This window comes from Coturnix japonica, chromosome 2 (genome assembly GCF_001577835.2).
Source record: "Coturnix japonica isolate 7356 chromosome 2, Coturnix japonica 2.1, whole genome shotgun sequence".
In the NCBI taxonomy this organism is placed as follows: domain Eukaryota; kingdom Metazoa; phylum Chordata; class Aves; order Galliformes; family Phasianidae; genus Coturnix; species Coturnix japonica.
In genome coordinates, this window is record NC_029517.1 from 14423675 (window position 1) to 14440653 (window position 16979).

At 41.3% G+C, this 16979-nt stretch overlaps 1 protein-coding gene across 2 annotated transcripts; it reads left to right on the forward strand.

Moving 5' to 3' along the window:
* Nucleotides 1–886: 886 nt before the first annotated feature.
* Nucleotides 887–16228, forward strand: MASTL (microtubule associated serine/threonine kinase like). Of its 2 annotated transcripts, XM_015853228.2 has the most exons (12): nucleotides 887–1314; nucleotides 1751–1888; nucleotides 2975–3114; nucleotides 3948–4036; nucleotides 4520–4626; nucleotides 4888–5023; nucleotides 5649–5821; nucleotides 6968–8176; nucleotides 9867–10005; nucleotides 13130–13243; nucleotides 13334–13435; nucleotides 14765–16228. In XM_015853228.2, exons 1-12 carry the CDS (start codon nucleotides 1144–1146, stop codon nucleotides 14920–14922), a joined length of 2676 nt encoding a protein of 891 aa, XP_015708714.1. In that variant the 5' UTR covers nucleotides 887–1143; the 3' UTR covers nucleotides 14923–16228. The 2 variants fall into 2 exon arrangements, with proteins under 2 accessions (XP_015708714.1, XP_015708715.1); XM_015853229.2 differs by lacking the exon at nucleotides 6968–8176.
* Nucleotides 16229–16979: the final 751 nt, after the last annotated feature.

Consider the following 16979-nt stretch of genomic DNA (forward strand, 5'->3'; position numbering starts at 1 on the left):
GCAGGCTTAGGCTGTGGAGATACACAAAATAAACAGAAAACACAGTGACCTGAACTGAAACAAATGGAGGCTGAAGTGGGAACTGGAGGAGCAAAAGATCATAGAAACTACTTCTGAACAAGAAATCTAAATGACAAATTCTCAGAGTTAACTGCAACATCTTTTACACAGAATCACAGAATTGTAGGGGTTGGAAGGGACCTCTAGAGATCGAGTCCAACCCCCTGCAAGCAGGCTCCCTACACCACGTCACACAGGTAGCGTCCAGGCGGGTCTTGAATATCTCCTGAGAAGAGACTCCACCACCTCCTGGGCAGCCTGTTCCAGTGCTCCGTCACCCTCACTGTAAAGAAGTTCTTCCACACATTTGTGCGAAACTTCCTATGCTGTACTTTCATCCATTACCCCTAGTCCTATCACGCACTACTGAAAAGAGACCAGCCTCACACTATGCCTCCCACACCTCAGGTATTTATAAACCTGGATCAAGTCCCTCTCAGCTTCTAAGGCTAAACAGACCCAGTTCCCTAAGTCTTTCCTCATAGGGGAGATGCTCCAGGCCCTTCACCATCTTAGTGGCCCTCCGCTGGACTCTTTCCAAGAGATCCCTGTCTTTTTTGTACTGGGGAGCCCAGAACTGGACACAATATTCCAGATATTCCAGATTTACAATGTAATCATCGATTATCGCTAAAAAAACAAATCCACACACACAAAAGGTTGTTTCCAGCTGCTCTATGTGATGTAAGTAGTAAACGATCAGGGAATGCCTCCAGCCAGAACAGGGAGGCTGTGATGAAGAGCTGTGGTGTAGCAGAGGGGACAGGATCAATGTGAGGCAGGGACACTGGAGCAGCGCTCACACACTGTGAGAGCACAGTACAATGAGCTTCACTCCCCTTCTGTCAGCAACAACCACTTAGTTCTGCGTGGTTATACACAACGATAGCGTTAGCCTTCAGGAAGCTCCACAGCACCAATACCACAAGCGCCTGGTCACGGCCGCCATGACAGCCATGACAGCCGGCTCCTAACGGCCCTAACGGCCGCCCGGTCTCGCGACATGTCCGCCCCTCCCCGCCCGGCGCCCGTGACGCCACGGGGCGGAGCGCCGCTTTGAACCGGCGCGGGGCGCGGGGCGATATGGGCACGGTGGAGCCGCGGTCGGATGAGGGCTGCGCTGCCGGCCCGAGGCGGATCGAGGTGCCCCGGCCGCCCTCCATCGAGGAGTTCACTATCGTGAAGCCCATCAGTCGAGGCGCCTTCGGGAAGGTGTATCTGGGCCGCAAGGGAGGCCGGCTGTACGCCGTGAAGGTGAGGCCGCCGGGGGTAGGGCCGCTGTGCTGTGGTAGCTGTGCTGTGGTAGCTGTGCTGTGGTAGCTGTGCTGTGGTAGCTGTGCTTTCAAGTTGTATTTGCATGTAGAGCAGATAAATCAAACTGACTTCGGTATCGCCAGATGGAAGGTACTGAGTTGGTGAGCTTCCATTCAGTGTGCAGTGGGTGCCTAATTGCCCATCAGCTGTGTACAGCCACAAAGTGATCAAATGAAAAAGGGTCTCTAATAACCTGTGGTTTAGGATCTCCTCATTACACAGAGTTAGAGCTCTGTTCCTAAAACCATTTCATATATATTTACTTAATTATTATTACTTATTTATTTAAGTTTACTGCATAGAGATGAGCGAAGTGTAACTGAGTTGTGTACCTAGGAAAAGAATGTATATCTGCTGTTTTTCTTCTGTCCTTCAGGTGATGAAAAAAGCAGACATGATCAATAAGAACATGGTTCACCAGGTCCAGGCAGAGAGGGATGCATTGGCTCTCAGCAAAAGTCCTTTTATCGTGCACTTATACTACTCACTGCAGTCGGCCAATAATGTCTATTTGGTGAGTAACTATACAGCTGGGGTCTTCTTTTACAGCACTGAAAATGGAGTGCAAGGCTTTATTAATGTCTGAAGACAGGAGAGTCTTTTCTAGTACAATATTGCTGACAATAGCAGGACACGGGGAAATGGTTTTAAGTTAAAAGAGGGAGTATTTAGGTTGGATGTTAGGGGGAAGTTCTTCACTAGGAGAGTGGTTAGGCCCTGGAACAGGCTGCCCAGGGAGGTTGTGGATGCCCCGTCCTTGGAGGTGTTCAAGGCCAGGTTGGACTGGGCCCTGGGCAACCTGATCTAGTAAAGGTGTATGTTTGGTGGCCCTGCCAGGCAGGGGGGTTGGAACCGCATGATCCTTGAGGGTCCCTTCCAACCCCGGTCATTCTGTGATTCTGTGATAGTAGCTGGTCTGCTTTAGGAAGATGTAGAGAAGTCTTCTGGAAAACAAAACAAGAAATCGTTCTGTTCAAACAGGGGGAAAAAGTGTCATTGGAAAGGTTCTGAGGCTCACTAATGTGGAAGTCTGTTATTTGTTGCCTCCCCTCAAAATGCATTAAGGCAGCTGGCTTGGGTGGTGAGAGGATAAGTGGGTGGCACAGGGAAGTGCTGGTCAGTGTGGAGTGCTATGAACTGTGCAGGTTTGAGCATGGCTTTCTCACCTGTCTCTACATAGAAAGACTGTGGTTTGAGATTGCCTGCAAAAGGTTTGGTATGTCTGGCTTGCTGTACACACAGAGTGTGCTGAAGTCTTGAGGCTGATTCACACTCTTTCAATACAGTTTGTGTACAAAAGGTATAAAAGAAGGCTTCCTTTTTTGGGCTCTGTTAATCACTGTTTATTGAGCAGATGCCTGAGTCATGTATACATGTACTAATATGGTCTATGTTAGTATCTAAATACTGATGAGGCTTCTTGACGAAAAAGATAAACACACACACACACACATATATATATATAACCATTGAAGAATATTACATGGGTGTAGTGATATGGTTTTATGTGTTTTCTTTATGTGCATCTCTTTTGACTGCTGTCACATATAAAGTGATCATTTGAAATGCATTTTAAGTTACCTTAAAATCTGATTGGCAGGTGATGGAGTACCTTATTGGTGGTGATGTCAAATCTCTTCTCCATATTTATGGATATTTTGATGAAGAAATGGCTGTCAAGTATATTTCTGAGGCAGCCCTGGCTCTTGACTATCTTCACAGACATGGGATAATCCACAGGTAAAACCTACTCTCATATTATAATAAAGGACTTGGTAGCTTGGGGTCTTTTTTTTTTAGACTTCTAGGAATTAAGATTGTGAATTTCATGGAATAAATTCATTTGCCCTAAGCATGTACTTGCTCTATAGCCTTTACTAAGGATGAACGCATTCATGATGCCTGTATGTTTTATCTATTATGTAAAACTATACGTGCATCTTATGCCCATACTTGTGGCATGCCAGCCGTAGATCGGATCTTTGTAGAGTATGTATGGCAGCACAGTAACCCGCTGCTGCTCAGGCAGTGTATGGGATTACTGGCTTGTGTTGCCTGTGGTCGGTTCATACAGTGCTGTATGAACTGGGCTGTCAAATGAGTGCTCTGGAATCCTCTGGATACTGTGAGCAGAGCTGTAGGACAATGCAATGTTTACAACTCTGATGATTGTGTTCTCTGCTGCTCTCAGCAGCAATACAAAGAACACGTGAACCCTTTCTATTTGAGATTTGTTTATTGTGCTTGCTCTCACGTAGGAGCTACACATCAGTAAATTTTGCCACAGTAGTATTCAAGAGTACTTATTAAACCCTCCGTATCATAGAATGTGCAAGTTTTGATCTGCATGGTGATGTTACAAGACTTGAGATGTCTGCACAGCATCTAATTCTGGATCTGTTTGACTGTTTTGGTGTATTCCTCCAACTGGAATCTTCTGTTGTAGCTGAGATCTTACTATTGACAGTCAGCATTACTGCTGGTTGTTTTGGATTATATGTTTCTGTTCAGGTAAATTCCATAATATTGCCCAGTTATCTTTTTGCTGACTGCAACTGTATTCATGTCTTCAGGGATCTGAAGCCAGACAATATGCTCATTTCTAATCAGGGCCACATAAAGCTGACAGATTTTGGGCTTTCCAGAGTTACTCTGAATAGAGGTAAGAGTTATCTGTATCTTACCAGTTCTGTTTCTTAAAATATAGAATCATAGAATGGTTTGTGTTGGAAGGGAGCTTTAAGATCATGTAGTTCCTAATCCCTGCTATAGGCATATAGATCCATCAGCCCTATCTGTTTTTTTGGACATGCTTCTGTATTGTTTTTTTTGAATGCTTTACTTCCTTGTAGCAGACAGTTTACGTTTAAATAAACCCAAATACTGCACTAGCACCTGATTTCTACTAAATACTGATTAAGTGCCTGCTAGCAAGGGAACTGTTCTGTGATCTGCACTTCCAAAGCATACGTATTTATTCTTTGGGGCAAGGATGTGTGAAAAAGGAGTAATTTATCTCAAGGTATATGAATTTTGAAGTTTGCTGTGATGTCTTAGCATCCAAATACACTGTTTTCAAGTAGCAGGAAGGTATAGCTGAGTAGTCAACCTGAATTTAACCTGCTGCTTTTTTAAATGTTTGTAGAGATAAACATGATAGATATCCTTACTACACCATCGATGGCAAAGCCAAAACATGACTATTCACGTACTCCAGGACAGCTGCTGTCTCTTATCAGCTCTCTGGGTTTTGTAAGTAATTTTTTCTGTTTTCTTTGAAGTGCTTGGTGATTTTAATTTCCTTATCTTTAGTAGGAATGCTAAGGCTATTCTTATACTCCTTCTGACAGCATTTCCAAATGCTGACTGCTAATTCTGATTTAAAAGAAAAAAAAATAGTTATGGTTACCTCCAATGCATATTTAATAAAGAATGTGTGAAGTTACACTCAGTATCTCAGGTTCTTTGCTCAGGCTCTGTTAATTTCTATGTATGCTTCTTCCTACCCGATAGTATACTCCTGTTGGGATGAAGATGCCTATCAATCCCAATTCAGGCGGAACATCTGACAGTCAGCATGAAGTGATTTCACCTTTATCTATGATTGAGAAGGAGAACACTCCTCTTTCAACTAAATTATTCAAAACAGGTGAGTATACAAAACCTTGTACTGAGTAATGTTCTTCTCTGTACCATTGTCCTTCTGTTTTATATAATTTATAATGTTATGAGTAGCTTGAACCCACTGGATGAAAGTTGTTTACAGTCTTGCTGTTTACCATTCTTCCAGTAGTTCAGCACTGACACTTTCAGCTAAATTACTAATGTAGGGTTTGGATTTCTTTTTAGAGTGTAACTAGTGAATTCAAAACTACTCTTTGGGGTTTCATGGAAATGGTATCAGCTTTTGTAGTTCCACTGCAAATGGTTTCATTTAAACTGATTTATTTTTTTTTTTTCTGACCAGAAATGCAAAAGAAAGTAATCACGTTGCTATTACTAATGTTGCTTTTAAGCTGTTTGCAAGTGCCCACCTCAGGGAGAGGAAAAAAATATGTATTTACTGTGTAGGAAAGGATACGATAAGTTATTATCACACAGCTTCCTGTAACTTCCTTTGGTGTGAAAACCTGAACTAATGTGAAGCTGATTCGTATATGCTGCACATATGGGTCAACATTTGAATTCTTATTTTTGGTTTGTTACTTAAAAATATATATACATCTACACACATGCCTACATTTATCTGTCTAAACCATTTTTTCTCTTTCAAGGTCTGGATACTTCTCCATTAACTCCTGTTATGCCAGCGAGAAGTTTAACTCCTGCTCTGCTTCTGTCAAGAGAAAGGTTTGGTACCTCCACTGCCAGTAGTCAGTCTCACATGCATTTGTCCAGTATGGAATCAGAATGCTGCAGCAGCCCCAGGTGGGAGAAAGAAGTAGAGGTCAGGACTGTTCCGTTTTTCTACTACAAGTTAAAATTAGCTTGCACTTCTATATGCATGATTGCGGATGTCTTTATTTCCTTCTCCTAGTTGTTTCAGATTTAGAGAAGCCTTCTTGCTGGACAAGGAGCAGAGATTGTAACCATTGTTGAACAGAAGCTTTGAATCAGCCTAGTGTTTATTATTGTTATCCTCAGACAGATGGCAATTCTGCACAGCATGCAGACAAAACAAATGATATCTAGCCTGCTGCAAAGCAGCAGAAGTCACTGGTCAGCAGTGGTTTGCCTCTGTTCTCTATAAGGTGTTCAGTGCTGAAGCTCTCTGGGAGCTGAACTTCGTTAGATCAGTGCGCAGACTGTGGAATTTCCTTAGAAGTCAGAACTTGGAGAAGAAAAAAACCCAAAAACATACAAAAACAACCCCACCAACATTTCAGTCTGTTACCCCTTGTACTACTGAAGAGTTTTGTACCAACTGGCCTTGCCACTAATTACTCATAGCTGGTAAAAATAAAATTCTTATTTATTTTAAGTTGTTAATGAAATGTTGCTCTTACATTTGGTCACTTGCTGTGATTCCAACTTGGATCATACAAGGCAAAGGATTATGAATTGTTTAAAACATTTTCTTCAGTCTACTTCTTAAGGCCTTGTTTCTAGAGTTGTGTTATCAAAACAATAGCAATGTTGCATTTTCCTTTCATCTCTAGTGTAAAACATGCCACAGAGCAGTCAGAATAGTGTAGTAGGGTCCTTGGTTTTGGTGGTTATTGCAGTGTTTTTATTAACTGGATACTTCTGTTGCTTAACTTTTTAACATAAAATTGTTGCAAGTAAAACAACTTTAACCACAATTTCTTGCTCCTTACACTTCTGAAATTACCACTTTTTCTTCTGCAGTCTTGCAAACTTTTTTTCTTGTTCAAGTCTTAATTATCAGAGCTGCTCCTTAACTTAGTTTGTGGATTTTTTGAGCATAGTATGTATTCTTTTTTATCACTACTGGTGATTATAAAGAATAAGTAATGCTTGCCAACTTGCAGTTTTCCACTGAAGTAGAAATAAGAGATTTTCAAGGACACATTTCTGTAATGTGATAATTTTATTTTTCTTGATACTCAAAACACAATGTGCTCATTTGCAGCAAACTGAAGATGAGAAGCGTTCTATGGGCACAAGTAACAGCAGGCCAGCTCTGCCTTCTAATAGAGAATTACTAAATAGAGAAGATCCTAAAGTTCTTAAGAAAAAAGAACTAGAATCTGCTATTTCTCCCATTAGTAGCAATGATTCTGGTAGCAGGCTGGGAACCAAATGTTCTGGAATAACAGACACTCCAGTGACTACACTGGATGCAAAAGGAGTGGTAAGAAAATGCCTCTCAGAAAACAAGATCTGGGAAGAAAAACTCACTGCAAATAGGGGGATGACCAATGAAATGTCAGAAACTGCCAGCTCCCAACAGTCACCTTTGATCCTGAAAGATCCTGTCAAGCCAATAAAAGAAGAAGAAATTTTTGAGAAGCCGGGTGTAAAAAGAAGCTTTGAACTTGTTGATACGAGTCCTTGTCAGGAACTTAACTATGTTAAAAAAACAAATGCAGAATATAAACGTGGCTGTCAGATCTCAGAATTTTCTGCAAGCAAAAGTACAGGTTTGACAACGGAAATTCAGTCCTTAATGCTTAGCAGTGTGACCTGCGAAAGCAAAGAAGTTATGAGGTGTAGTGATGGGCAACAAACAGAAAAAACTGTTGTTCCTGTTGTAGCCAAAAATCTTTTGCATGATCTGGATGCAGACCATGAAAAGGAGAAAAAAGAGTATATGAACTCAAGTCTTTTGTGCGCTGATGATGAAAAACCTTTAGGAGCCCCAAGTGCAGATTCTGACCTTTCATTTCCTGATATTTCTGTTCCTGAAAGCCAGTTAGAAAAGCAGCTCCTGGATTTGGATAAAAGTGTTAAAGATCTCTCCTTTGAGGAACCTAAAGCAGAAGACTTGTTAACAACATCACCCAACTGCCAAGATGCTTCACAAAATGGAGGGGAAGCGGATGTTGTTCAGAACTGCAAGGTGTTATGTTGTGAGCAGGATAATCACCAAAAACACACAGAGGAAACTTACCCTGACACCATATTGTCTCCTTCTGAAAAGATGATGGAAACAGTCAATCTCTTCAGAAAAAACAACGTTGTTTTTCGAAGTTATAATAGTCCAATTAATGTATCCAATGTGTCAGATCCGTGTAGCATGACTTCTCTAGACATCATGGATCTTTCACCTGCTTGTAGCGGCTCTTACCCAACAGCTATTACTCCACTACAGAAAGGAAGGCCGTTCAGAGCCTATCAGGTATATAAGGGGACGTGGAATCTGTGCGTTGGACTCTGCTGACCTGAAACTTTTCTTTCAGGTGCTATTTAGGAAAACTTGAGATAGTCTGTCAAATATGACTTTTGCTGACATGCTTTCACTTGCTGCATTTGTGTGTCCAAAACTGTTTCTGTAAGAGCTTGGCAGTAGCTGTATGTTCCCTGACTTGCCTATAGTTCAACATGTCTGCCTTTATATGTGCAAAAACCTTTGTTCTTACAGAAAAGTGGTAAAGAAAACCTGTGATTTGATATCTCTTTTTCAGAGCAGTGCGGTATGTCCTGTGAGCTATTCTAGCTTTCCTAATGCAGTGGGATGTCTTTGACTTCCTTGTTGCACATCAGCCAAGGCAGTCTGGAAATGCTGTTGTGCTGCTAGTAATTGCTGTTGTGCTTACTGCCTTTTTTTCATCACAGGGAAGTTGATTTACTGTCAGGTAACAATTAGAAGCATATTATAAAGACTTATGCAAACAGTAACACCTGCCTCTGGGTGATGACACTTTTCTTTTGACTGTGTTAATCCAATTGATTGTAAATAAAAATCTTAAATGTTTTACAGTCAGCATCAGAAATGTGGGAAAAGTAAACATGTCAGTCTGCATTTCCTGGTGTACTGTGGTACAGCTTTAGAAATCTTTTCTAATTCCTTAAGCAGTTGCTGTATTTAAAGACTTCTGACAGAACTAGAAATTGCTGCCAGTGTGTTGAATGAGGTGGTATACAAGAAGCAGACATTCCAAGTGGTGTTTTGGGGAAGGGCTCTCTTCCTTTTGATGTCTGGATTGCTTGCTTCTGTTTCAGAATAAGATTGTTAATTTACTAGGGAACTTGTGTTCATTGAAACAGAGTCAGCGTGTTGTGTGCTTCATCTGAGAAATAAATGACTAGTGTTACATTTCTGTAGTTTGAATAGGAAAATTTCTTTTTAACTTCTGTGTTACTTTCTGTAACTTCAGCACTAAATGATTTCTACTAAAACAGAAAGGTAGATTCTGTAGCCCAACCAGATGTTAAAGTTATAATTAATTGATCTCTACTGTATTGATAACAAAGCTGGAAACAAAACAACACCAGATAGATGAGAATTAAGATGACATTGAAAAATACAGAATAAAAGTCTTTGTAAGATACTTCAGTGACCTCTCTAAGTCAGCCTTACAGGCTTGCAAGAAAACCCCACAGATGGGTATTTCCTTCAGTTTACATCCCAAATGATTTTCAATGGGTTTGTGTACACATTTTGTCTATACATGGTATGTAATAAATCATGTGCTGTTTTAGATATGAGATGCTTGTTCTTCATTAGGTAGCATAAAGAGCTGTAGGGTAAAATTAGAGGTTATTTTGACAATATATTTAGGGAATTATTTTTTTCAGATTAAAATCTAGGAGGAGTTTAATTTTGAAACATTATTTATGGATTTGACACTGGAAAAGAACGTAGGGAAAATTTTTGTCAAGATAGGCCATGTTGAACTTGTGTCTCAAGACACGTGAGGTAGAGAGATGACAGCACATTTCAAACACACTTTGGGAAATGTATTTTTTGTAATGGATTATTGAATTTAAACTCAAGTTTCAGCTGTTGTTTTAGCCTTTATTAAGCAAGAAGACGGGAGCTGAGAAGTTTGGTTTGACTTAAATGTTTTTTGTTGCTTTACTTAAAGACACCTCGTCAGGGGGATGCAGGCACACCATACAGGACCCCAAAGAGTGTGAGAAGAGGAGCTGCCCCAGTGGAAGGCGAACGCATCCTGGGGACTCCAGACTATTTGGCACCTGAGCTGCTTCTGACAAAGCCTCACGGTAAGACAAACTATGGGGTTTGTAAATGTTTAGAAGTGTAGGTATGTTCCTTTATAAATGTGTTTAGAGCCCTGAACCCCTCAAGTAGGGCAACAATTATTTTTAAAAAGCAATAATAAAGGAAAAGCACCTTCTGTTGGCTGCTGCCTACACTCATGGCTGCTTGCCTCAGCAGCTCCCTCCATTTGCTTTTTCACAAGGTTTGGGCTGTCTATTGTAGTCTCAGTTCTTAACCTAATGCACTGGGAACAGTGTTTATGCAGCCAGAGACCATCCTGTTCGTTGAGAATCACAAATTGCTCATTGAAATTATCTATGACGATTCATTTTAAAAAAAGAAAGTTAAAATCAGCATGAAAGGATCAAGCTTCCAGTTCTCAATGTATTCCACATCTTTTGATACGGAAGTGTTGCATGCAGTAAGAAAAGTTTCTAAAGCTGCATTAAAACTAGTTATTTTTGAACTGAATGACTTGAATTGAGATTTCTTGCAGGATCCTCAATAAAACTGGACAGTAGCCATCAAATACTTATTGAGAACACTATAATAAAATGAAACACTACAACACTAAAGCACATAAACCCCTTTGACTCTAATCCTGAGCTCTATTGAGATCAACAAAAAGCCTGACATTTTCCTGTTAATTTTCAGGTCATTAAAAGTCAGTGTACCCCCTGAATACTCTTGTTGTATTTATAGTTACATTTTATTTCAAGAGCCAACTTTTAGGTTTTTATAAGTTTACTTTATAAAGTAAATAGTCTTAGGAAGACTGTGCTGATACTACTATTAAATTTCCATTGAGAAATAATGACACTAATCTGTAGGACAGTAAAGTTCTTTGGTATGTGGTTAACTTCACGGAAGTAGTTCTGTAACACAGCTATAGTTCTTTTGCTTGTACCTTAGGCTTTAGAAGCACCATTTTATTGTTACTGTTGAGGTGACAGATTTCAAGAAATTCCTGTGCTTTCAGAGCTACACTTGGTATCTGTTGATGTTTGCATTTGTCAAGGGGTTTTGCGATAATTGTAATGTTTTCTTGCTTCATTGTCTCTTCACATACAGGGACTCTGATCTCTGGTGAGTTTGCTGTGTACTGCATAGAAAAGGGAGTGCTCAGCATAACTGCAAGCAGTCAAAGTATAACTAGATCACAATTCATGAGAACTCTTGGATGAGCAGGGTCCATGCAGAAAGAGATGTGCAACATGCACTCCACATAATAATGTAATGCTCCACAAAAGATTCAGGAAACACCAGTATTGCTGATGAGGCTGTCAGAAGTGGGAGTAATAAACTCAAAGAATGGCTTGGGTTGGAAGGGACCTCAAAGATCATCTAGTTCTTTAGTTCCAACTCCCTTGTCATGGGCTGAGCTGTCCACCACTAGATTAGGGTGCCCAGGTTCCCACCAAACTGGCTCTGAATGCCTCCAGGGCTGAGGCATCCACAGCTTTTGTGGGCAGCATGTGCCAGGACCTCATCACCCTCTTGGTGAAAGATTTCCCCTTGACATCTAATCTCCTCTCTTAGTATAAAACCATTCCCCTTAGTCCTGTCACTACCTGTGCAAAATGTCCATTTCCCTTCAGATTATAAGTCCCCTTTAAGTATTAGGTGACAGTGCAGGCTCTAGGGCACTTCTCCAGGTGAAACAAACCCAGCTCCTTTAGCTTGTCTTCACAGGAGAGGTGCTGCAGCCCTCCAGGTATCTTCACGACGTTACTCTGGACCCACTCCAGCAGCTTCACATCTTGTATGTGCTTGGGGCAGATCTGGATGCAGTGTTCTGGATGGGGCCTCAGGAGGGCAGAGTAGAGAGGGACAGTGATCTCCCTTGCTCTGCTTTTGGTGCCCCCCAAGAGACTGTTGATGTTCTTCAAAACCACATGTAGTAGGAGAAAAGGCAGATGCTTTTTCCTCACTGGTTCATTTCTACTTTATGCAATCAGTCTGAATCAGTTTGTGTATGTGAAGAAGACTCAGGTGTTTAAGGCTGGATATTTCTGTTTTAGTCCTGATAGGCATCACTTGGTCAGGATGTGGTTGGGGTTAACTTCAGTTAAACTTGAGGTGGGAGGGGTTTAAGATGGCTGCTGAGCCCTTTGTTCGGATTTGTGATCTAATTAGACTTAGACTAAAGCTGAGAGCAATTGATTTGAACATCCAGGCACTTCTAACAATGACGGATGTGATTTCACTGCTCTGATATGCTTAGCTTGGTGGGGCGCTCTTAATGCTGTTAAAGCTGCTAGACGTGCATTATACTAGATATACAGCTAACAGCTTTTCTGAACGTGGTTAAATACCCTTTTGAAATGGCTGGGGATACTTTTATTTTTTAATACTAAAAAACCCTTAAAATGACCCTTTAATTTTGTCTCAAAGATTTTTTGCAACAAGTGTGACGTGTTTATGTGGTGATGTAGGTGTAGCTTAAAGCTGAAGAAAGCTTCGAGTGCATGCAGGGGTGTTTGAGGCTGCTTTGCCTGCTTGTTTTTAAGTGTTTTAATGGGATTTTGCAAAATCTGAAACTTGGGAAAATGAAATTAGTAAAGATGAGAGTGCTGTTAATTACACTAAAGCCTTAATCAGCTTCAATATCATGGGAAATAATTCCAGTTTTTCACATGCTGGATGCTCTCTATAAACTGCCTTGAATATTTTTTGGCATAAATGTAGGTAAATGAAGTTCTAAGTGTGAATTATTTGTGTATTCTCAAAGATCTAAGGGAGAGAAAGATACGGGATGACAAGATGGGGTGTTCATCCAGTTAGTATAGAATGTATTAAAGGCAGTCAGCTCCTGTCCAAAAGAGGAGCAAGCCCTGGAGAGTTCAGCTCCTGGATTCTTTGTGAGAGGAGCTGATAACTGAAATAGCTGCCTTCTTTAGTCAGTAAAAGAGGAAAGAATCCTCTGGTGAGGAAATAAGGAACATGATGACTTGAAAAAAAGCCCTTCAATATTTTTTGTCTTCAATGATTGTCAGGCAGAACATATTTGCCTTTCGTTTCCAAGAAGTTTTTCAGGATCGAAACACTTTCAAATTGTTTTCTCATATGTTTGCAAATACACCAAAATAATGTTTATAATAATAATGGTCTGGGTTTCTTATTCAGGTTCTGCTGTAGACTGGTGGGCTCTTGGAGTTTGCCTGTTTGAGTTTCTGACTGGAATTCCGCCTTTTAATGATGAAACACCAGCACAAGTCTTCCAGAATATTTTGAAAAGAGGTAATTGTAATAAAGGAAAATGTGAGGGTTTTTTTCCCAAAGTTGGTTGCGTGGTTTGATTTATTGACTCTTCTGCATCTTTGTCTATAGATATTCCCTGGCCAGAGGGCGAAGAAAAGCTGTCTGACAGTGCCCAGAATGCAATAGATATTCTTCTAACCTTTGACAGTAGTAAGAGAGCTGGACTGAAGGGTTGGTATTAAACTACTTTAGCATTCATTACAACCAAACTGCTATTGACCTCCTCTTGAAACTTAGGTGTTGTAATTTATTAATCTACTTATGGTCCGTATATAGTGCTGGGACATCTACTATGTTGGGGGCATTTTCAGCTTCCTTGGGGTGTTTTGCCCTTCTGGGTGAGGAGAGCTCTGGCGGAAGTCTTTTTCTATTAATTTTCATTGCTTTAACGTTCTCTTGCTCTAAATATTCAGTGTTTAACACCTGATGTACTCAAGTTCACTGCTATTCTGTCCAGCAACAGGTATGTAGGGTACCTAGACAAAAGCGATTGTAGGCTTTTAATCAAGGTTTCTGTAGTTTGGGAGAGAGGTTTCCTTCAAAAGGTAATTCCAAGGAGATTTTTCATAAGAATCAGCCTGTCCTTGCTGAATGCATGGGGAATATTATAGGAATTACCTACAATGGACACTTTACAAAGTATATTCTTCTTTCCCCTTGCATGGGGTCTTAGGTACTTCCTACTATAGCAGGGGCTATATTTCATATAAATCTGATAATAAAGAAGGACCTATGAGGTAAGATGCTTTAGAAGGGGGAAGAAACCTTGGAGAACTGCTTAAGGAACCTCTGGGGAAGGAATTATTACTGAAATGGTTACCCTGAATGTAAGTTAAAACAAAGCCAGTTTGAATCAGAGAAAGTGCAGGTTTGTAAGTGAAAGTCATAATAGCACCAGGGACTTCTGGCTTTTAATGACTCTCAAAAAGCATCTGATGTTTTAATTAACACAAATTATTGATTGGTGTTCCTGGGGTATCTGTCTTTATTTGCCTCATGCTAAGCAGTGACCTGGTCCAGACTGAGCAGAAATGATCTGGACTCTTGTAGCTTCGTTTTCACCCCTTAGGCTGGGGAGGAGGAATCTGGAGGTCTGTGGTAACCTGGCTGTAGAGGAGACTTGGATTTAAGTTTCTACACAGAATTCAAGTGATGGGAAGAAGATAATGTGGGGACTGTATGAAGCAGGAAGCTATTCCATGAGTTAGTGAAAGACGGCTGGCCTAGGGCACTGTAGGATTTTGGCATATCTAGAAACTGAGATTGAGTCAATGCTTAAGGTTTCCCCCTGAGGAGCCTCTGTCCTGCCGTGTGTCTGGTGTGGAATGGTTCCTCCTGCCGGGGGAGGAAAGCTTGCCTGGCAGCAGCTCAATCCCACCAATGTTGGGGGTAATTAAAACATATTTGCAGTCTGCCCTTTTGTAAAGTAAAAAAAAAAACGTGAATATAAGGGAATTTTTAATGCTAATATAAGAATGCTCATATAAATTTCTGTTTCAGAACTGAAGAATCACCCCCTCTTTCACGGAGTAGACTGGGATAACCTACCGAATCAGCCTATGCCTTTCATACCACAGCCGGATGATGAAACAGACACCTCTTACTTTGATGCTCGGAATAACGCGCAGCACCTGACCGTGTCTGGATTCAGCCTATAGCGTCGAGATGAACTGCCCATGCTTTTTGCACACTTAAAGGTTGTTCCACAACACTAATATGCTCTGAAGATTCCTTGCCAAATTTAGTGTGTTTCAAGTTCCCAGTCTGTTTTTGTTATTGTATCCTTTCTTCTGAAGTGAAACTACTGTATGAAATTTAGCTGCATTCATGCTACTCTTTGTTTCACGCACTGCACCTTACTGCAGCCAGTGTTGTATTTCTTAGAGGAGGAAACACTTGGCACGGCAAGAAACAAATTAAACCTGAATGACTGGTGCAGGGATGCTTGGATCAGGTCTGCTAGACACGGAGCGTTTGGATTGTTGCATTGTAAGCACTCACAGTGCAAGGAGACCAACCAAGTGCCTGCACCTTTAGTGGTTCTGAATAGAAAACGTTTGTGCTCAGCCACACCAGATGGCAGAAAGCAAAACACACCTGAGGGCTGGTTAATGCAGGAGTACTATGCACACTGAAGCTGCTACATACTAAAGACTACAATGTATTGTAAAGAGCGTAAATTCACAGCCACATTCTAGTTTGCTGGCATTTGTTACAGATGTATATTCAGTATTACGTGTTCTAATTATGGGGAAGTATATTTAAATGTATTTTAAAACTTCGGCACAGCTTGAATTTTCTGGATCTTAAAGGTTTATTGGTAGGTCATGGTTTAAATTATCTCTTAGTGTTCTTTTTCTTGCATAGCTCTGATACCCTCAGCTGCAGATTTTATTTATCGGGTTTTTTTCAGCTCAGTGTAGCTTGTGCTGCACAGTGGTGCCCACTAGAGGCCGCGTGCCTGGAGCTGGGCACACTTTGCTGATGGGTCGCGCTAAGGGACTTCTGCATTTCATGCATGGAATTAAAGCCTCTCCCTCATTGCCCTGCGAGCTGAGCCTCAGCCATGCAGTTCTGAGAGCACTTTGCTGGGCTTTGTGCTTTCCTTCCAGGTAGCTTGTGATAGGTGTGATGGAGGAAGGAAGGGAGGTTCTGATTCTTATTAACTGAGCATTTGTCCCTCGTAGAGCTGGCACGTTTCATAGTGGAATCGAATGTTGGGAAGCTGCAGGACACGCAGTGACTCTCACTCTGTTTGCCACTGACTTCCATTTCTGATTACTTGTTAAGTGTTGATTCTTATGGAGAGGGATGTTACAAGGAATTAAATGTGATGTTATTGAACCCACAGACAACATCCTCTGAGTGTGATCAGAGGTTCCTTACTGTATGAGTTTAATAAAAATGCAAGTTTTTGCTCTGTAGACTTTGGAAGATAAAAATTAAAACAAACCACCAAACTCACTCACTGTACGACTTATTGTTCTTTTTCCTGCACTCTGGTTTAAAAGAACCGACCTTTACAGGAATATCAATTTCATGCAAAGAAAACTAAAGTGTATTCAGAGGTGATGCAAATAGAGCACTGCAGCTGTTGTGTGCAGTGCCTTACAGATGGTTATGAAGTGCCCCCTGTGGGAGGTGAGGAGGTAATTACAGTAGTTGACATCTTGAAGTTAAACAGCCTCAAACTCCTTGAAATCATTCTTAATCAGCTGCCAGAGCCACGTGAGCTGCTAAGCTTTACCAAACCAACTGCAAGGAGCTGCAGAACTACTCAATGTAGTGTGTCCTGTGCCCTGAGCTGAACACCTCACGGCAGCTGCAGCATCTTCCCTGTCCTTCCAGCCGATGCAAAGCTGCGCTTTGAGATGTGGTTGGATTCGCTGCAGGAATTTAAGTGCATATTTGCTTCAAAAGTGCTGTGGATGCTTCCAGCACCACATAAAATCCACACTGACTGCAGGGCCTTATGAGGAGAACCAGACAGAACAGGGGCTGCCAGTTCTCAGCACCACTGCTCTCTTTGCATGGCCTTTGAGTTAGGGCTGTCTTTGTACTCTGGCAAGTGAGAACAATTTTCATTCAAGGTGAGATAGCAGCTAACTGGAAACTTGTTTGAGTGAGTCCTATCAGGCTCCAGTCATGGGGAGCTGGAGGCCCCATCAGGAGCTCTGGAAGCTGTGCTGCTTTGTACTACAGCCTTTAGGTTGAG